This window comes from Lineus longissimus, chromosome 12 (genome assembly GCF_910592395.1).
Source record: "Lineus longissimus chromosome 12, tnLinLong1.2, whole genome shotgun sequence".
NCBI lineage: Eukaryota > Metazoa > Nemertea > Pilidiophora > Heteronemertea > Lineidae > Lineus > Lineus longissimus.
Window position 1 is genome coordinate 7948542 of NC_088319.1, and position 20328 is coordinate 7968869.

At 44.7% G+C, this 20328-nt stretch overlaps 3 protein-coding genes across 4 annotated transcripts; all 3 read left to right on the forward strand.

The window, feature by feature from the left end:
- Window positions 1-1554: 1554 nt before the first annotated feature.
- LOC135497053 (uncharacterized) lies at window positions 1555-5969 on the forward strand. The gene is made up of 8 exons (XM_064786719.1): window positions 1555-2315; window positions 2679-2843; window positions 3320-3404; window positions 3685-3902; window positions 4297-4458; window positions 4891-5035; window positions 5230-5306; window positions 5686-5969. Exons 5-8 carry the CDS (start codon window positions 4303-4305, stop codon window positions 5965-5967), a joined length of 660 nt encoding a protein of 219 aa, XP_064642789.1. The 5' UTR covers window positions 1555-2315; window positions 2679-2843; window positions 3320-3404; window positions 3685-3902; window positions 4297-4302; the 3' UTR covers window positions 5968-5969.
- A 1494-nt stretch (window positions 5970-7463) lies between these two features.
- Window positions 7464-9428, forward strand: LOC135497050 (SH3 and multiple ankyrin repeat domains protein 1-like). Of its 2 annotated transcripts, XM_064786715.1 has the most exons (5): window positions 7464-7565; window positions 7736-7888; window positions 8002-8238; window positions 8327-8446; window positions 8539-9428. In XM_064786715.1, exons 2-5 carry the CDS (start codon window positions 7738-7740, stop codon window positions 9426-9428), a joined length of 1398 nt encoding a protein of 465 aa, XP_064642785.1. In that variant the 5' UTR covers window positions 7464-7565; window positions 7736-7737. The 2 variants fall into 2 exon arrangements, with proteins under 2 accessions (XP_064642785.1, XP_064642787.1); XM_064786717.1 differs by lacking the exon at window positions 7464-7565 and having other exon boundaries at window positions 7726-7888.
- Window positions 9429-9447: 19 nt separating this feature from the next.
- Window positions 9448-10587, forward strand: LOC135496510 (piggyBac transposable element-derived protein 4-like). Its single transcript, XM_064785870.1, has one exon. It carries the CDS (start codon window positions 9448-9450, stop codon window positions 10585-10587), a length of 1140 nt encoding a protein of 379 aa, XP_064641940.1.
- The last annotated feature ends 9741 nt before the right edge of the window (window positions 10588-20328 follow it).

The window sequence follows — 20328 nt, forward strand, 5'->3', positions numbered from 1 at the left end:
CCTGCTGAGGCTTTTTGGAATACTCGTTGGAGAAGGTGTCCCTCATGATGATGATGTTTGGGGTCTCTTGTTGGATCTTCAACGAGCTGGTTGACATAATGTGTAGTCATTCCATCCCCAGGAATGTCCTGGGTTATCTTCAGGATTTCATCTCTGAATTCCTGAAGCTGTGGCATTCATTGTTCCCTGATTATGTAATGAAACCAAAGTCTCACTACCTCCTGCATTATCCCCAGCTAATGCAAAAGTTCTCAGTGCCCACATCATATTGGACTCTCCGGTTTGAAGGGAAGCACAATGTCTTGAAATCTTCTGCTCAGAAAACCAAGAATGTGAAGAACATTTGCAAAACACTTGCTTCTGCCCATCAGCTACAACAATGCTATGAGAATACCAAGCCTGAGTTTCTTGCCTATGAGACTCCTCAGTTCGTGAAAGAAAAGAAGGTTCAAGTTGACAGCCTCACCCCTGATGTTCAGGATCTCTTGAAGGCAGTGGGCCTCATCATGCAAGAATCTGACCAGATGACGAATGACCAAGGTGCCGCTGTACAAGAGCTGCAGTGCTACTCTGCTGTGGTAGTGGAAGGTTGCAGATATTCTGCAGGGTCTGTTGTTGTACTGGCACCATACCATGAGGAACGATATGAATTTGGTTTGGTGAAATCTGTACATCCTCTACATGGGCAGCCTCTTCTATTGGTTGAGATGCGATACTCACTCTACTTCGAGAAGCACATTCATGGTTTCATGGTTGATACGTCACATCGGCAAGATCTGATTTCACCTGCAAATCTCTTAGATCCCCACCCGTTGTCCATGTACCAGACAAAGTTTGGTCCTGCTGTTGTGCTGCACCACAAGGTGTATGCATAATTAATTTTTGACACCCACCCCCCTTGTTTGTAGGCCTGCTCCCCCATGCATGCCATGAATTCAAAAAGTTAGGGGTGGAGCACCTTCAACTTGATCAGACATGGTCATTGGTTTTGCTCTTGTCTGATATATGATATGAATTATGACTTTAGTGTGAGTACATGTATGCTGCGAATAGCCATACTTCAGAAAATGTGATTGAACTTTCTGTATTTGGGCATGTTCACATAATGGGGACTCGAACTGTGACATCAAATATCAATCATGACCAACGACCAACACATACAAATGTAAACAATCTAAGCCGCGACAGAAAATGGTCATTTATACCCTAAACTAGTAGTTGAATTCTAAGAGAATGAAATTCCTAGATTTGGCCTTCAGGGGAGCAGTATCATCCGTGTATCCACAAATCAGCACGAATGCACTTCTACTGCTCTTCATTTCATGTCAAGAGCATTTTATTTGGTGTGTTGGTTGTGATTTTTTAAAATGACAACATTTAAGTATCACAACTGAGAAAATAACAATCTGAGATGAAGTCTTTGATGAACACCAGGTTCTCTGTTGAATGGCTAAATAATGGGGTATCGGGTAGGAGCCGCTCATAAGCAATCATGTTCTTTTGTTACTACTGTAAAATTGAAAGGGTCTCAGGCAGGCCTACTCTCAACGATTATTATTTTTGAGCCAAAATCCCTTATTGGAAATGGGTCTGACCTGTGACGGACACAACAGCTGTTAGTGTTTGTATGGGCGAAATCTGTCTGTGGACAAATGAGCGGCTCCTAGCCGATTTTCAAGTATAACGGACATGATTTTTGACATCACGGCTAGGTCCCTGTCATGCCTATTATTATGGTCATGATGGTTGTGTGAACGTGCATATTATCATTATAATTAGAAAATTATGGATTTCTTTTTCGAACGCGTGTTCAATACCAATACCATCCTCTGAAAATGTTTCCATTTACCATTGTTTACAGGCTCAACAATATGGCAACCGGCAGTGCCAATGACATGGCAACGGACGATATCATCACTGTTAATGTGACATGTGGCGGACTAAAGAAATTGGTTACGGCGAAAAAAGCCAACATTGAAACTGAAATTCGTAAGATCATGGTAGCTGATCATGATGTCAGGGTCCAATACTATGACAAGGGTTGGGGGGATTGGATCGATTACTTTTGATGACATTGAAGCTAACATGAAATTGCAAATAGTTCAGAAAATTGATTTGGTGATCCCAGTTCAAGGCGATTCGGCTGATCTCTCAGGCGGTTTTGATATGCTCAACACAAGTATCGTGGATTCGGCTGATCGGACAACAGGCAGTGCAAGTTTCTTAGCTGACACGAGTGTGGAGGAAGATAATCGTAGCATCTTGTCTACATCTACAGTGGATTATTGTATCCTTACAAAGAACGACACTTCAGGGTAGGTATTGAAAAAATATCAACACCACTACCCCCAGTGCTTTAGGATTCATGTATTGGCTTTATAGTTTGAGAAAAAAGAACATCTGTTCAGTTTTGTCCATTCAGAATCAAGAGTGTATCGGATGATTCCCAAGCCAGCAATATACAGAAACACTCTTGCCTAAAGAGTGTACCTTCGGATGAAAAGATGTGACAGGGAAAACCCTGCTCTGTTCCAGCATTTCAGCTCATTTTCGATTGGATAGATGGAGAGTCTGTCATTGGAATTGAAATGGACCAACTAGCAGCTCATGAGCTGTGTGTCTGATCACATGTAGCCTTGTTGAAATATTCATTGCATGCCTTTTGTTCCATTCCACAGGAAAAAGCCTTGGTCATCTGACTACCGCGTTCCCAAAGAGCAGTTTTCCAAGAAACTCAGGAAGCACCTCGAAACTGAACATGAGGCAAGACTGCTAGGGAAGGGACAGAAGTCAGAACTATTTGGGGTTTTGTATAACGACCTCAATTATAATTATGGAATTCAGTAAGTTTTTCTTATGATTTAAAAGAGAAAGCTAAATCATGTGCTGTGTACTGTTCAATGCCCAGTAGTTGTACCAATTACAGGAGTTCAACTTAAAGGGGGCAGGAAGGAAATATGTGTCCCTATTACCAAGTTTGGAAAAGCTTGACCAGTAAGGATGGCACGCGTTATCTTCCTTTTGGTAATGCTCAAGAAGTACTGGTTTAATAGACCTGAAAGTTACAGGTATAAATAGAGGAGGTCATAATCAAAACATAGAAAATATTATGGTAACTGGAGACAAATCGATGTGATGTAGGAAGGCTTCTCTTATTGAACATGTTGAAGGAAAACCTGCAGGCTGAACTGAAAATAGAGCTTTTGATGGACTTGCTCCTTATGGCATTTTGTATTTTTAGAATATCCCCAGGCCAATAAGTTTGATTCAAAACAACTTTAGTCTACTGGTGTGATTAGAAATTTTATTTTCACTCCAGCTATCCAGGATCATCCCAAAAGAAGGATATTGCTAGCGCGTTATACCCTTGCCTGAGGTCAACCCTTCCAGGTTCTAACCCGACGGTATGTATCAGACTTTCACAAAAATTAGTTCTAGTTGTGATCCCAATGAAAGAAATTGGGTCCGGGGTATGCTAATTGCTGGTGGGTAGTATCCATTCTATGGACTCAGTCCAAATGGAATGAGTGACTTTGACCGAGTGCCAAAATGTGCAAAATGCAAGAAAAAAGCCGTTTTGTAGATAAAATGAAAGGATATTGTGTAGGTACTGATAGAATTTGCACCAGCCATCAGTCACATAGTGCGGTTTGCTTACAATAACAAGCTTATTTTACCTTGCAGGACACTTAGGCACATACTTTCGAAACGCACACTACAGAGGGGCTGATAGTGATGTCGAAGAAGTTGCAGCGAGGAAGAAGAAGAAGACGAAGACGACTCAAAAGGCCACCACATCTGCCACTGGTGCCGAGAGTACCACTACAAGTCCATGGTCATTGCCCAATTTCTTACCGATATCACTGCCTGGAGAAAGTGAGGCAACCATTGCCAAGCATAAGGTAAATTGTTTGTTTCCCATGCTTGATGACTGCCTAATTCTTCTACTTGGTGAGCCCAGAGATTGTGTGCACTGTATCAACACTATATCAACTTTTCAGACTGTGGCTTGGCATTTGCTGGTGGCCATCTTTGGTCTCATGACGCCCTCAGTGTTGGATATGTTTACTTTACAACCCCCTCCCCCCCCACCCCCCCTCCCCACACACGCATAGTGATTCTTGAATTGGATGGTGTTATTGCCGGAAATCTCAAACAACCATTTATGATGCCTACCAGATGTTACGGAGGATGGACTGTTGGGGTTGCAATTTGATAATACTGCATCCCATAGGCATTAATTGCACACAGATAAAGTCAATGCAATAAACTAAAGCTGCTGCATTTATGTTCCAGGAATGGATGAAGGTAGAGGCGACTAAAAAGAACATGGATCAAACGAAGATGAAGGTGTTGATGGACCGTACCTTTGCGGATCGTCGGAGGCTTGTTGTAACTGAAGGTTACTCTGTACAACAGATAAAAGAGCAATACCCGTCGCTCTTCACTGCCAAAGAGGTGTGTATTCTAAAATACTACATTTCAGGTGTATGTGTCAAGGGTTAAAAGGCTACTTGGATTTGGTCAATCAGGGAAAAATTGAGTCAATGAATGGAAGCAACAAACGACCCTTCCTGGGAAGAGAAAAATTTTGGCATCCTTGTGAAAACTTATCTCATATCAAGAACTGTCTGTTCTTTCAAGAACAAACTGCTGGTGTGCCTCTTTCTCTTCATTTGTGTTTGAGAGCTAGTCTGTGGTTTTCCCACATCCACCGCAATCTACATGCATTGTCATGGGAGTAAGATTGTGCACAGGTTGCCCTATCCCAGGCTCTACAGTTGACTTGTACTGTCAGAGTTAATAACTGGGGAAAGGGGTTTGCCATCACGTATTCCTCATCTGAATAAAGGTTGAAAAATGGATTTTAAAAATTTGCTTTTGTTTCAGTTTGCAGACGAGTACTACAGAATTAGTGACCGATATTTAGACGAGTTTGACCTCGCCCTGGTCAATAAGGGGGGGGGGATTTTGCAAATTCCTGCCAAGGGGAAAACGAAGGAGGACCTCCAGCGTCTGACTGATGACTCTGAAGGTAAGTTATTGATAATTGCAATTATGGTTTGGATATTCCCTGTAAAGAGCCCATATTAACCCTTAACCTGGTCATTCACACTGATGGAACTGATGGGTGGTTCCAAGAATTAGTACCTACTGGTACTGAATTAGTTTCATCTGCCACTATCCGGGACACAAATTACATTTGAAAATGCCTCTTTCCCTTTGCAGTAATCCAAGCGTCACTAATTAAATTGGCATGCTCGCTAAAAGAGGATGTTTCTTGGCTATTTGCCAAGGAAGAAAAGGTAAGGTCCAAGATAAATCCTTCAAAAATATGGTCTTAAAAATTCATCATCGGAAAATGCTGTACTGTACATGCCAGTTAAAGGACACCAGTAGATTTGAGGGATGCAGTGCTCAATGTTAACCCTGCACCCCACTGGTCTAGTGATCAGGGGTCAACATAACATATGAGATGCCAACCTCCTACACGTCGTCCTTTTAGTGCTAAGTTTAGTTCAACCATGATGCGTGTCCTCCAGAATCATTGATGCAGATGGTGAAGCAAGAAACCACTTGACAAACCTGAGAGCTGTCCTGGCTGATGGTTGCCAAATTAAATCTATTTCAGGGATCTAAAAGGAGGTCGGGTCATAAAATTTCATCAAATTATTTCTTTTTCAGGCACCCAAAACTCCCTTCCCACATATCATTGCTGATGGGGATATCCTTGATTCAAAGGAATATCGGCTCGTTGCTGATGACACAGAGTTCTTGGTGGTCGGTTCGTTGGCTGAAGCGGTGAAGCTAATGATGGCTTCCTATTATATTTTCAATATTAACTACCCACCACCAATCAAGTGTACCTTGATATTTCTCCAGGGAGTATTCCTGGGTGTGCTCGACGACCAGAAGCTGCCAATGAAGCTTCACACGCTCTCGGACAAGATGGAACGAGTTGCATAGAACAGTGCTCCCTGCCGGTTTCATTTGTTGGTCAGATGTTTAGAGAATTGATGAGGAATCTTGAATAATCTATGTGTGGGTGTGGCGAAGATGCATAGGTCTGCCCGGCCAAGTTGTGTGCAATAGTCTGATAATTTTGATCAATAATTTGAAAACATTCGAAAGATTTAGGGACCCCGATCTTGCAGACTCATGATTTCCTGAGCAAGTGAGATTTCACCGTGGGCCAAGCCTATTTTAAATGATAATATGTATCAAGCATAGAAAATGCTCCAAGTGTATGTCAGGCTTAATGAAGCAAATGTGATTGTTTCTGTTTAGAGAATTGATGAGGAATCTTGTATAATTTCTGTGTTGGTGTGGCCAAGATGCATACATTTAGGTAATGAAGCAAAGGTGATTGTTTCTGTTTAGAGAACTGATGAGGAATTTTGTATAATTTCTGCGTGGTTGTGGCCAAGATGCATACATTTAGGTCTGCCAAAATGTGTGCAATAGTCTGATAATTTTGATCAGTAATATTTTTGATAAGTGATTCTGGCTATGGTTATGGCAAACATAACTAGACCTATAGATTTGTCCATGTTGAAGTTTTGATAGCAATTGTGCCGACATAATCCGCCATAATATTAATGTACAGTCGTTTTGACATTGACTCGGAACACAATAAAGTACGGTACAGGGAGGTTCAGATCTGGCCCAACTCCCACTCCAAATTAATCGGAGTCTGAGTAGGAGTCAATCAGAACCTCTCTGTTATCGTGTTTGATACTGCATGGTGGCAATAATTTTTTAGAGCAAAGTGCATCAGGAGTATTGGATGTAATTTGTAATTTGGATTGTAATGCGTAGTGATTTATAGATAGGAAAAATAACTGCCATATTTGTCAATATTTTCATCTGATTAGGATATTTGATGATTCATATTGAAGCCGGTGTCTGGGTGAATGACCACAATATCCAAAGACTGTGCTACAACGTTTTCATATTTTTGAGGTATAAATATGTCTGGGGGTCATTCATTTAACTATGCATAGAATTCGAATATGAGTCCCCTAAGCTGTACAAAATTGTTACTAAAATCTACAGAGAAAGTACATGCATCAGATATTTTGGCTAGACCCCTCCCCCTTTCCTGCGTACATAATGAATGGATGGTCCCCTTAACCCTTTCGCTGCGGGTGACGTGCTGGGCACGTCATGCCACATGCACCGCCCTGTGCGGTTGACGTGCACCGCACGTCATGAGGGTAAAGTATTTTCATTATTTTTCTTTTGATCGCACAGGGCAGTACACTGTCTGTAAATGCTCTCCGCATGTGGATATCATTATAACATTGTAAAAACTAAAGGGGGAGCCTCAATCGACTATTATTTTGGCGGGCAGCAGGACGGGGCAGGACATGACACGTGGTTGAAAAATGGCTCGGAGACAGAAGTTTTCAGTGAACGATGTCCTTAAAATTCTTGCGGATTCTGATAGTGGGGACGATGATTTGGATGATGGAGGTGATTTTGAGCCAATGGACATCGGCTTTGACGATGATCGAAGTACTGATGGTGAATATGATGACCCGAAGACGTTGATCTTGAGCAAGGTAGGCCCAAGTTCACTTTCACTTTCATTGCTTTGTTTTACATACATGTGTGTAGGCACTACAGCATCGCCACCTGTATCATGTACGGAACATCAAATCATTATGGTGTTGTGGGGTGCTATGCCAGTTATCACTGCCGGCCTGCTGATATTTCCATCATCCTATTTCAGGAATGAGTGTTGATGAACCGTCTGATAATGATGAAACTGCAGAAGAGCCAATGGAAGCCAGTGAATACGATTCATCAGGCGAGGATGATCATACGTTAGACCCTGCCTCTCCTTTGGGAGATAACCCTGCTCCCCTTTTTTCTCTTGAACTAGGTAGGTTTTGGAACGTGTTTGAAAATAAAATACGGACAAATGCATAATTGCTCTGACATGTAGGCCTTGTCCTTGCCAAGGGTGTTATGTTTTCATTCCTATTTCATTTTAAGCTATGCCGCTAGTTCAAGAGGGTCCACCTGACGGAGATGAACCTGGTGGTGGAGCAAATGCTGAGGAAGCAATTGAAACCGGTCCAGAAGATGACGATAATGATGACGACTATATCCCCAGCCCCCAGCCGAGCCATGCATCACTTAGTGATTACCATTCCGGCACAGATGATGATGAAAGATACGCACCAGTCCCTCCAAAGCGGCGCAGATCTGGACCATCTCGTTTTCCAATAGGTTTGTTTGATATTTGGAGATTTCGTGTAACAAAGATCATAATATATTCGTTTGAGCTTTCCTTCACATTTACTGTTTTTCTTTTCAGATCTATTTGCTTCCGACAATGAGGATGGAGATGATGAACAGGCAGTGGTGGCACATCCCCAGCAAGCCCAGCCCAATCTGAGACGTCCGCAAAGCCCTAGCCCACCACGTGGTCAACCAGGTATGTATGAAAATGAAGGAGAGATTTGTAGATGATGAAAGTAAAAATGAAATGTATGCTTGACATTTTGTCTTTCCTGTTTTTCATTTCAGCTCTGGGTGATACGGACGGCGAGGAAGCAGACGATGAGGAAGTGCTTGACCTTGGCTTGGGCCGTGATAGGGCACAACAAGCACAACGTGGTCGTGGACGTGTACGCATGCGGGGAGGGCAAGCACGTGGTCGGGGAGCAGCACAAGCACAGCCCGTCCCTGCAGCACAAGCACAGCCGGTCCCTGCAGCACCTGCGCCTGTACCTGTACCTAACGCACCTCAAGTTTCTGCAGCTGTTGCGAATGCAGCTCAACCACGCGGTCGAGGACGCGGTCGGAGACAAGCACGTGGTCGGGGAGCAGCACAAGCCCAGCCGGTCCCTGCAGCACCTGCGCCTGTACCTGCACCCAACGCACCTCAAGTTCCTGCAGCTGTTGCGAATGCAGCTCAACCTCGCGGTCGAGGACGTGGACAAGCACGAGCACAGGGCCGTCGACCGCGACAAAGACGTGCAGCAGCCCCCGCACCACCACCATGGGAATGGGAGAGGACCAATGCCTTTCAGCCCAAGGATTTCGTCTTCACCGGGAATGAGGAGATCTTATTACTACTCCCAAATGATCCGACACCACTAGACTTCGTCTCCCTCTATGTAACTGATGACATTATTCGTCTTCCGATAGTGGAGACCAACATATACGCAGACCAGTACCTTACTGACAACCATGATAGAATCAAGGATAGGTCCCGCTCCCATCAATGGAAGGAAGTGGAAATGGAAGAAATGAAGACATTTCTTGCAGTCCTCATACTTCAAGGGATTGTCTACAAACCTAGGTTGAATATGTATTGGGAAAAGCACCCCCTCTTTGCTACACCAGTCTTTTCGGAATGCATGTCAAGAGATTGTTTTCTACTCATCCTGAAATTCCTACGACCGGCTTTATAAAGTGAGACCACTACTGGATATGATCGTTGAACGCTTCCGGACTGTCTACAGTCCATCCCAGGAACTTTCAATTGATGAATCCCTCCTTCTTTGGAAAGGACGCCTGAACTTCAAACAGTTCATAAGGACCAAACGATCCAGATACGGGGTGAAGTTCTTTGAGCTTTGTACGTCAAAGGGTGTGACGCTGGATCTAGTTGTCTACGTCGGGGCTAATTCTCTGCCACCACAGCCACCAGAGATAGCGGAACTGAACGTATCTGAACAGATTGTCGTACATCTCATGCGGAATTATCAGAACAAAGGACACAACTTGTTCATAGATAATTACTATTCATCTCCATCATTGGCTACCTTTCTGAGCGATAGAGATACATCCGTCTGTGGGACAATCCGTACCAACAGGAAGAATTTCCCTCGTGAGCTCGTCAATCTTCAGGTTGAGAAGAATACCTCCACGTTTTACAAATGCGTGGACAAGGAATGCCGTGTTGTAAAGTTCAGAGCTCATCAAGACAAAGCCGATGGAAAACAAAAGATCGTCCATTTGCTCACGACCAAGTACGAGGCAACGGTGCGCCCTACGGGTAAGAGAATGGCTGATGGCACTCCCGTGATGAAACCTTCATGTGTCCTTGCGTACAATCGCTTTATGGGTGGAGTCGATATGGTCGACCAACCTTTGCATTATTACCAGGTCATTCGAAGGTCAATGAAATGGTACAAGAAGGTTGCTATGAGGTTATTGATGCAGTGTCTCTTGAACAATCATCGTTTGTACCAGCTACGAGGCGGGAAAAGGGATTTCCTCAACTTCATCCGCGACGTACTGAACGCAATATTGACCCCAGCACGTAAACAACGAGGTGCAGCCGTCGGAGACGCCCTCACTAGACTTACTGGACGCCACTTCCTAATGAAGAGGCCACCACAGGGAAACAGAGCACGTCCAGCCAAGAGGTGCGTGGTCTGCTACGCCCGGAAGGACTTCCTCCCCAACGGAAGAGCAAAGGAGACTTCTTATATCTGCAAGTCATGCCCAACTCAGCCAGGCCTCCATATTGACAACTGTTTCGAGGCGTACCACACAAAACTAGACTACAGAAGAGATGAACCTGCAAATCCTCCAGCCGATGCCGCTGATGGAGGTGCTGAATAGAACAATGGACTTTGACTTTCATACCCCCGCCCCCCCCCCCCGACCCCTTGGTAGGCCCCACCCCATAGACATTCATAAACAGAGGCTAAAAACATGAGAAGGACATGATAGAGATATCGGATTCCCTGTGAAATTCGTTTGGAACAAAGATAAAGAAATTCCAGAATGTTCCGTTTTTGACGAAATCTTCCTGTTGAACGAGCCTGACCCCCCATGGAAATGATCATGAAAAATAAATTTCAAGAGTGTTTTGATACAAAATATTGTTTATTTCCTTCATAAAACATCATGGGGCATCACAATAGACCTTAGAAAGTCGAAAAAAAATGGTTCTGAAAAATTTCATTTTTTCCCATTTTTGCCGAAAATGCTCCCGCACGGGGCGGTACACGTCGAAAAAAGCCTGCCGCAGCGAAAGGGTTAATACATTAAATGTTTTTTCAAGTTTTGAAACGATTTTAAAATAAAGGTAATTTTTTAAGTAAAATGAGTATTCGGGTGAACTTCATTCCACCAGCAGGGACATCCTGATGATATCAGGCGTTTTTACCGCCCAGAGGTAGGAGGGGCGGTAAAAAAGGATGCAGCCGGGAAGGCTATTTGTCAAATGAAGACGTCGCTATCTTGAATTGAGTACAAAAATCGATCTTAACTTGAGACAAAATTGTCTTGAACCGTTTGTCTCAACTGGAGATAAAAGAGTCTTGAAATTGAATCAAGATGAAAGAGTCTCGATTCGAGAGGCAGACCTTCAAGACTCTTCTTATCTCCACTTGAGACCAACTAACCTTGCCCTGGGGACAAACGTTTCAAGACAATTTTGTTTCAAGTTAAGATCGATTTTTCTTTCTGTGTAGTAGTTCCTACAAGCCTAGACAGGGCAGCTCTCATAGGTCCGCGGAATGAATTGCTTCTAAATTCTGTGGTTATGAACACATACGTGACCGAGAAAAGTGTACAGCATATAAGAAACAATGTAAACTGTGTAGTGAATTTGACCATTTTGCTAAGTGTTGCAAAAGGCTGAAATCTCAATCCAAGCCTGGCGGCGGCCGTGGTTCAAAGAAGAAGGTGCATGCTGTTTCGCCAGATGTTGATTCTGAGTCCGAGTTTATCGGCAGTGTTAGTTTGACATTGGACCTTGTGAATGCTGTAGATTTCCCAAGGCTATTCATGCTGTATTTCTAGTTGACGACAAACCTGTAAGGTTTCAGTTAGACTGTGGCGCATCTGTTAACATTATCCCTGCTAAGTATGTACAGGGTAAGAAACTTGAGAAGTGTAGTCAGTCGCTGCAGATGTGGAACAAGTCAATAGTGTTGCCTTTGGGTAAATGTCGTGTGATTATGAGGAACCCCGATACTCGAAAGAAGTACTCAGTTGAGTTTGTCGTCGTTGATGAAGGATTTACTCCCATGTTAGGCGCGCGTGCGATACAACAGATGAAGTTGATAACTGTTAATGAAGAAAACTTTCATGTTGCTTCTTTAGTTGAGACTGATCCACTCATAATGAAGTATAAGGAAGTGTTTGAGGGTGATGTTGGTATGTTACCTGGTCTAGTTCATCTGGAGGTCGATGATACCTGTGCACCCAATATTTTGCCATCGCGTCGTACTCCCGTGTCTTTGAAGGACAAGTTTGAAGCTAAGGTTAAGGACCTTACTCGGAAGGATCTTTTGGCTCCTGTTGATGAGCCAACCCCCTGGGTTAGTCAGTACCTTGTGGCTACCAAGAAGTCGGGTGACTTGAGGATTTGTATCGATCGAGGACCTTTAAATGAGGCTCTACAACGTGAACATTATCAGATCCCAGTGATTAATGACATTTTGCCAGAACTTTCAAAAGTCGTTTGAGGCCTGTTTTTGACCTGATATGTTGTTTTCACCCTGATATTTCAATTACCTCGTTGTTCATTTGTCCACTCATGCCCAAGGTTTTTGTGTTATTGCGCAAATTGTAGCCACTACACGTGGTCCAGTTGTCATCCCTTTGTTTCGGCGCATTCGCCAATACGTTTCGAGCCGAACACTAGAAGAAGGGTCTTCTTCCTTTTCGAAGTCTGATTTTCGTAGTTTTCCGTATTTGTAGAGGTCGGCAATGAGGTAATTCATTTATCAGTGCTTGTAGTTCATGTAGACAACGGTTTTATTGATCGTCATTCTATACTTTCCATGTAATCTTAGATGTTTGTTGAGGCCCGGCCTCCCCGGAGCCCACCAGTTGTGCGGGCCGCCATGCTGGTTGGTGTAACCTCGTGCGCTATCCGATATAGGAAATTCTTAAGTAGGAAGTTTAAGTTTTGAGCAATGTTTCTTGGTTCTAGTGCCTGTATTCAGTGTCTGTGATTGCGGCACCTGTCACCAGCTGACATTTCCTATTAATAATTGTTGTTTAATGACCTTAAATCAGTTTATAAGTAATAAGTTCTAGTTCAAGCTGCTTAGTGCAGATGGCAGCACTGTTCAAGTCATGTAGTTTACTTGTTGCTGTGCTCCCTGTGTCTCAGGCATTTAAGCTGTATTATTTCTTAACCATTCACGGTTATTTGATCATTGGAGCTGTGGCTAAGGTCCACTAATTAGTTTATATTTTTATAAGGTTATCTTTTCTGGTGTGCTGAGAGCCTTTGACTTTGAGTGCTTGGATTCTAACGTCTCTTAGCACACTGGTTTGGAGCCATTTATACTGCTGAGTTGAATCTCAAACATTTGTGTTCTTATATCGTTACAGTTTTACGGTCTAACCCATACTTCGTATGATGGCATTTGCCTGACGATTACAAGAAATAAAAGTTACAGACCAGTATTCAAAGCTCGTGTCGTTTATTGAAGAACTTGCCCTACGGGAAGCTATAGTAAAACTCAAGACCAATCGATTCGAACGGCTCCGATAGTCTCTGTGTGTCAAGTCTGAAGCCCACGGTGTGCAGCCTACGCCACATTGATGATCTCAAGCTCGCGGCAGCAGAAAATAACGTTTCGACACACTCGTTATGAAGTTATGCAAGTCAGTCTGAATTGCACTGCAGTACATCTAGTACTAAGATATGACATTGATGGTTGTCTGCTAGTTTACAACAGACTCTCGTCATATTGCTATCATTACGAAAAGAAATAATAATTAGTTCTTCGTCCACCACCACTAGTCTGAAGGTGAACCTTGCAATACTCGAGGGCATTGTTGTTGTGCCCGGCTCTTTCGAATTGAAATAGACCGTGACATCCTGTGCAACTGATTCGAACATTGACACTTCTCAAGTGCATCCATTGAATGTGACAGTGCGTGTTTCCAGTTCATCAAAGAACTCTCAGAATTCAACTGGACTTTCATTTAAAATGGAACATTCTTGCATCGTCTTGAGATTTGAATTATGTTTCTCTTTCAGCTGAAACATGTCTACTTGCATAACCTTGCCGTCCGTCTGTCTAGTCAAATTTAGCCTTCAAACGGGTCATTACCGTGGTTCTGTTTCAACCCCCCCTTAATGCAAGTATCAATTCGTGTCTTGTACCCCCCCCCCCCCCCTCCTCAAGGGTACGACACCTTATCACCCTATAACGACATCTTAAGGCTCAAGCATCACCCTTTTTTCACCAATGCTACTTTTTCTTTCGTCAAGACATCACCATCAACAATATATCAGTTGTCACCATCATATAAAGTAACCGGACTAATTTTACTGGGTAAGGCTGTATGTTCGACAAGACATCGACACATTAGCATCCTTATTCTTTCCAGCTTCGCCAAATTTTCACTAAAGGAAAAATAAATACTACTCAAGCATCGGCAAAGATTAGTGGTGATAGCTTAACTACCATTGAGGAGGGGGGGTACAAGACGAATTGATACTTGCATAAACATCGGTCTCACTTTCACCTCGTACTAAGGTGCTGCTCGCGGTCAAGAAATCCACTCGGAGTAAATTTATTCAATTACTTATTTAGGGTTATCTTAGCTTAAGCAATACGGGTACCTTATTATTTGGCTTGTTTCTTCTGTGAATTCTCCTTCAGTATGAGTGACAAGGGAAACAAGAATTCCTCGGCAGAGGATAAGCCAGTAGAGGCGGAGGTCGAGGTGATAAATGTAGAGGTGGATGGCGACATCCCAGAAGGTGCCAAAGCAGAAGGTAAGATTTCTGACTTAAAGAAGGACGAAGAAGGCAAGTTCGACGTTGAACAGCGACGGTCAACGCGGAGTCGGCGTCCCACTGTCAAGGTAAGAGAAAATATGCTAGTTGAATTAGAAGATGAGTTCAATGACGCTTATGTAGATTTGCTGCAGTTTGTTAGTGAACTTGACCTCACTGTTCACTCCTCCGAGTCACTACAAGAATTGTACTTGTCTCTGGCAGAACGTCGTGAAATCATTGTCAGTCACTATGCAAAAATAAGAGAGCTAACTGCAGGGTCTCCTAGCAAAGATATAAGGAGCTCGGTAGACAGAGCGCGCAGTCTGCTCGACAAAAAATTGAAGAAAATAGACCGCCTTATAAGGCGATATGATTTGGAGAGCGCCTTCTCCATTGGCCACAACATGTTTTTCAAGCATAGTCGAAAGGGTTCTGTTGCAGGTCCTAGATCTGTTGCAAGCAAACATTCCGAGCATTCCACCAGCTCGAAACATGAAACTGCCATTAAGGCGGCAGCCTGAGAAGCCGAACTTGTGGCAAAGCGACAAGCCGCTTTCGAAGAGGACAAGCTGAGGGAAAGGGAGCGTCAAGAAGAGCTTCGTCGAGCCGAAGCTGAAGCCGAGATCACCAAACTCCGACGTGACTTAGAGCACAAGAAGATTGACCAGCAGCTTATCATTGAACGAGCCAAGCTAGAGGTTTTCAATCAGCCCGAGTCTTCCAGAGGATCCTGCTTATCATTTGGCCCAGCTCCATTGAAGAAAGAACTCCTTTCACCTTGACGTCTTCCAGTCGAATGAAAACGAGCCCAGCTGCCCCATTCATCTCTAGTTTGAGGCCTACCGCACACTCCTTCTGTCCAGCACAGGCACCGTCGCCAAATAGAAACGATAGCTTCGAGCTCAGAGAGCTGTCAGAAGCTATCCAGACTTTGCTTACTTCACCAAATTCATCCAGGAAGAATCTGACTTGGCATGTGACCCGATCATGTCACTGAGTTCCCTGAGATCATAGCCAGCGCCAGAAAGGAGAAGCGAACGTCCTAAGAAGAGGAACCCTGGAGCCAACACTTGGTCAACAGCGGCCAAACCGGCCGAGAGTTTCAGACCCAAAGCTGGTGAAAGTTCAAAGTCGGGCTGCCCTCTCTGCAATAAATCCAATCATACATTGCTCGTTTGCAAAACCTTTGCAGCCAAGCCCATGGAAATAAAAAAGAGTTCATAAGGAAAAATTTTCTTTGTTTTGCCTGTCTCAAGCCTGGACACATGTCAAAGACGTGCCTCGACCGCAGCACTTGCAAGACATGTGACAGGAGACACCCAACCTGCCTTCATGAGGACAGAAAGAAGACCACGGAAGATGTACCAACAGGGTCTTGTCGAGCCAGCAGCACTGCAGAGTTGATATCGGCAATGGTTGTGCCGGTGTGGGTTTCGACACAAGAACGCCCGGATGAAGAAGAGTTGGTATATGCCCTGTTAGACACCCAGTCGGACACCACCTTCATTCTTAACCACACCGCTGAAAGGCGGAAGACTGCTGTTGGCCGCGACACTCAGCTGAGGCTGACCACGATGACTTCCACAGCATCGGTCCTGCGATGTAAGAAATATCAAAACCTGTCAGTACGAGCCTTTACGTGATTGCGACTCCTAATCGGGTATAACTGTCCACAGGCACTTGCTCCCAGGAAGGCGGTAACAGGCGAAGGAAATGAACCATTTGCGGTCAAGACGGACCTTGGATGGACCATAGTAGGATGCACCAATCCTAATGATGACTCAGATGACGTCATAGGAAGTTCTCACGTGTCTATCGCGACAGATGTTCCAGAAGCTTTACGGGTTCCCGGGTCATCTTCTGAAGTGAAATATACCCTGAGGACAGCTGTCGTCGAAGACCACTCTGAAGCACTGTCGTCGCTGCTAAAAATCTTTGAGACCGATTTCGTGGATGATACAAAGTCAGATGTTCCAGTTTTGCAGAACGACCTCAGGTTCCTGCAGATTATGCAGGATGCAATACGTCAGCAGGAAGATGGGCATTTCGTGATGCTGCTTCCCTTCCGAGATGCAAGACCGGAGCTTCCAAACAACCGATTGGTGGCAAAACGCAGAGCCGATAGCTTGCGACGTCGGTTTGGAAAAGACAGCCACTACTTTTCCGACTACAAAGTCTTCATGAATGAAATCCTTGCCAGAGGCGATGCTGAAATTGTACCAGACGAACAGAGCAGCATAGGCACTACGTGGTACATTCCCCATCACGGCGTTTACCACCCGCACAAAATCAGAGTTGTATTCGATTGTTGGGCCAAGTGCAAAGGGACCTCCCTAAATGAGCACCTGATCTCAGGACCGGATTTAATCAACCCCTTGGTTGGAGTGTTGTGCAGATTACAACAGGAGCCTATCGCAGTGATGTGCGACGTGGAGAAGATGTTTCACCAGTTCCTGGTTGACCCCCCAGATCGTGATTACCTACGCTTCCTGTGATGGGAGGATGGAGACATCTCCAAGGAAATGGTGGACTTCCGAATGAAGGTGCACATTTTTGGTGCCGTCTCGTCGCCCGCATGAGCCAATTACGGACTCAAAGAAGTGGCGACTAGAAGTCAGCATCTCGGCCAACAGGCCGCCAGGTTTATTGAGAGGTACTTCTATGTAGACGACTGTCTAAAGAGTCTGAACAACGTAGAAAGTGCTAAAAAACTTATCGAGGATGCCAGGAAAATCTGCGCCACGGGCGGCCTCCGCCTACATAAGTTTATATCAAATAATCGCGACGTCATCAACTCAATTCCTGAGTCCGAAAGAGCAAAGGCCACACAAGGCATGGACTTTTCTTTCGAGGAGCTCCCGATTGAGAGAGCTCTAGGAATTGAGTGGTGCGTCGAAAAAGATGACTTCCAATTTCGGCTTACACCTAAGAATCAACCCCCCACCAGACTAGGCATCCTGTCCGCTGTGGCTTCGGTTTTCGACCCCTTGAGCCTTTTGGCACCCTTCGTGCTACAAGGAAAAATGGGGCCTTAGGGGAGAAGAAATTGCCTCTTCAACATGGCTGCAAGGACCACCCTCCCTCTGGCCAAAGACGTCGCGCCAGAACCCCTCGACATTGCCATTTCAGACGAAGACCCCGAGGTTAAAAAGAACCCAAAAGCCCTTGCGGTATCCCAAACAAGACCAAGCCTAACCAACAAATTCGGCAAATTCTCAAGCTGGGCAAGGCTTATCACAGCCTTCTCACGTCTGAGAAGAGTTCAGGTTGTAAAGGGAAAAGTAGAGTCACCGGTTGAGGAAAGAAGATCTACCGTGTACTTTATCCTTCAACAGCTTCAACACGTAGAATTTGGTGATGAAATCGCCCTTATCAAAAAGGGCAGTCTCCCCGCTGAAAGCAACTTAAAGAGGCTAGACCCCCATCATGCAGGATGATCTGATGAGAGTGGGTGGACGTCTGCAGCGTTCGTCTCTCCCTAATGAAGTGAAGCACCCACTCATCTTGCCAAGAAAAGCCCACTTGACTGATCTGATAATCGGGCATTATCATGCCGAAGTTGCCCATCAAGGCAGGGGAATAACAACAAATCAGATTCGTGCCGCAGGGTTTTGGGTCCTTAGGTGCAGCGCTGCAGTGTCTGCCCACATTTTTCGATGCTATGTGTGCCGGGTGCAAAGGGGCACCACGTCTAATCAGCGTATGGCAGACCTGCCAAAGGATCGCATTGAACCAGCTCCACCCTTCACTTTCTGTGGCATGGATTGTTTTGGGCCATTTGTAGTGAAGGAAGGCCGTAGAGAACTGAAGCGCTATGGAGTGGTTTTCACCTGTATGGCACCGAGGGCAATCCACATAGAAGTTTTGGATGACATGACGACAGACGCTTTAATCAATGGCCTCCGATGTTTCCTCGCCATCCGAGGACTGGTCAGGGTCATTAGATGTGACCAAGGGTCAAATTTCGTAGGTGCCAGAGAAGAGCTAAAGAAGGCCATGAGCGAGATCGATGACAGCCGTATCCGGTTGCACCTGCTTGGCCACAATTGTGAGTTCTCCATGAACCCTCCCTCGGCAAGCCACTTCGGAGGTGTATGGGAACGCCAGATTCGAACAATTCGTTCCACTCTTGATGGTCTCCTGAATGAAGTCAAAGGAAGGCTGGACTCCTCCTCCCTGTGGATGCTTATGTACGAAGCCATGTCTATTGTCAATGGCAGGCCTTTGACAGTCGAGTCCCTCAACGATACCGATCACACCTAACCAGTTGTTGACAGGCAAGTCAATGGTGACACCTCCCCCGCCAAGAAAATTCATGCCAGAGGACATATATGCGCGGAAGAGATGGAGAAGGGTACAGAGACTTGCAGATGTGTTCTGGCAAAGATGGAAAAAGGAGTTCCTGCTCTTGCTTCAAGGTCGCCAGAAATGGCTCAGCAAAAAGAGGAATTTTGAGTTAGGGGACACAGTCATACTGAGGAAAGAGAATCTGGTGAGAGGTAGTTGGTCTCTGGCACGGGTACTAGAAGTTTTCCCAAGTGAAGATGGTTTGGTAAGGAAAGTTAAACTGTTGGTGGCGTCTGCCAAACTGGACAAGAGCGGTAAGCAACTCGGTCAACCAACGGTACTTGACAGACCTGTGCATAAGCTGACACTGCTAGTCGCAGCTGAAGGAGGCAAAAATGGTCAGTAAGTTTCTATTCGCATAGATTGTTTTCAGGTATGACGGTCAGCACTCGGCCCATACAACACAGATTAAGAGTAGGTTTTGTTAAGTTATCTCATGATGGATAAATCACAGGTGATTTGGGGGGGGGAGTGTAGCTGCCGCTGTTTTGCTGGTTCAGGGGTTTTGCCCGATTGGATTTCGTGACCGGAGAGCAGTCGCAGTACCAGCTTCTTTCACTGAAAGAAGTCCCGTCCTTTGTCCGCCTTAAATATAGTTCCCTGTTTGACCCCTCGTTTGAGGCCTGTTTTTGACCTGGTATGTTGTTTTCACCCTGATATTTCAATTACCTCGTTGTTCATTTGTCTACTCATGCCCAAGGTTTTTGTGTTATTGCGCAAATTGTAGCCACTACACGTGGTCCAGTTGTCATCCCTTTGTTTCGGCGCATTCGCCAATACGTTTCGAGCCGAAGACTAGAAGAAGGGTCTTCTTCCTTTTCGAAGTCTGATTTTCGTAGTTTTCCGTATTTGTAGAGGTTGGCAATGAGGTAATTCATTTATCAGTGCTTGTTGTTCATGTAGACAACGGTTTTATTGATCGTCATTCTATACTTTCCATGTAATCTTAGATGTTTGTTGAGGCCCGGCCTCCCTGGAGCCCACCAGGTGTGCGGGCCGCCATGCTGGTTGGTGTAACCTCGTGCGCTATCCGATATTGGAAAGTCTTAAGTAAGAAGTTTAAGTTTTGAGCAATGTTTCTTGGTCCCTGTATTCAGTGTCTGTGATTGCGGCACCTGTCACCAGCTGACATTTCCTCTTAATAATTGTTGTTTAATGACCTTAAATCAGTTTATAAGTAATAAGTTCTAGTTCAAGCTGCTTAGTGCAGATGGCAGCACTGTTCAAGTCATGTAGTTTACTTGTTGCTGTGCTCCCTG

Coding starts and splice junctions, on each gene's coding strand:
- LOC135497053 (XM_064786719.1), top strand. CDS start 4,303: ATGAAGGTAGAGGCGACTAAAAAGAACATGGATCAAACGAAGATGAAG. Junction 4,459..4,890: donor CGCTCTTCACTGCCAAAGAG/GTGTGTATTCTA, acceptor CTTTTGTTTCAG/TTTGCAGACGAGTACTACAG. Junction 5,036..5,229: donor TCTGACTGATGACTCTGAAG/GTAAGTTATTGA, acceptor TTCCCTTTGCAG/TAATCCAAGCGTCACTAATT.
- LOC135497050 (XM_064786715.1), top strand. CDS start 7,738: ATGAGTGTTGATGAACCGTCTGATAATGATGAAACTGCAGAAGAGCCA. Junction 7,889..8,001: donor CCTTTTTTCTCTTGAACTAG/GTAGGTTTTGGA, acceptor TTTCATTTTAAG/CTATGCCGCTAGTTCAAGAG. Junction 8,239..8,326: donor ACCATCTCGTTTTCCAATAG/GTTTGTTTGATA, acceptor TTTTCTTTTCAG/ATCTATTTGCTTCCGACAAT.
- LOC135496510 (XM_064785870.1), top strand. CDS start 9,448: ATGATCGTTGAACGCTTCCGGACTGTCTACAGTCCATCCCAGGAACTT.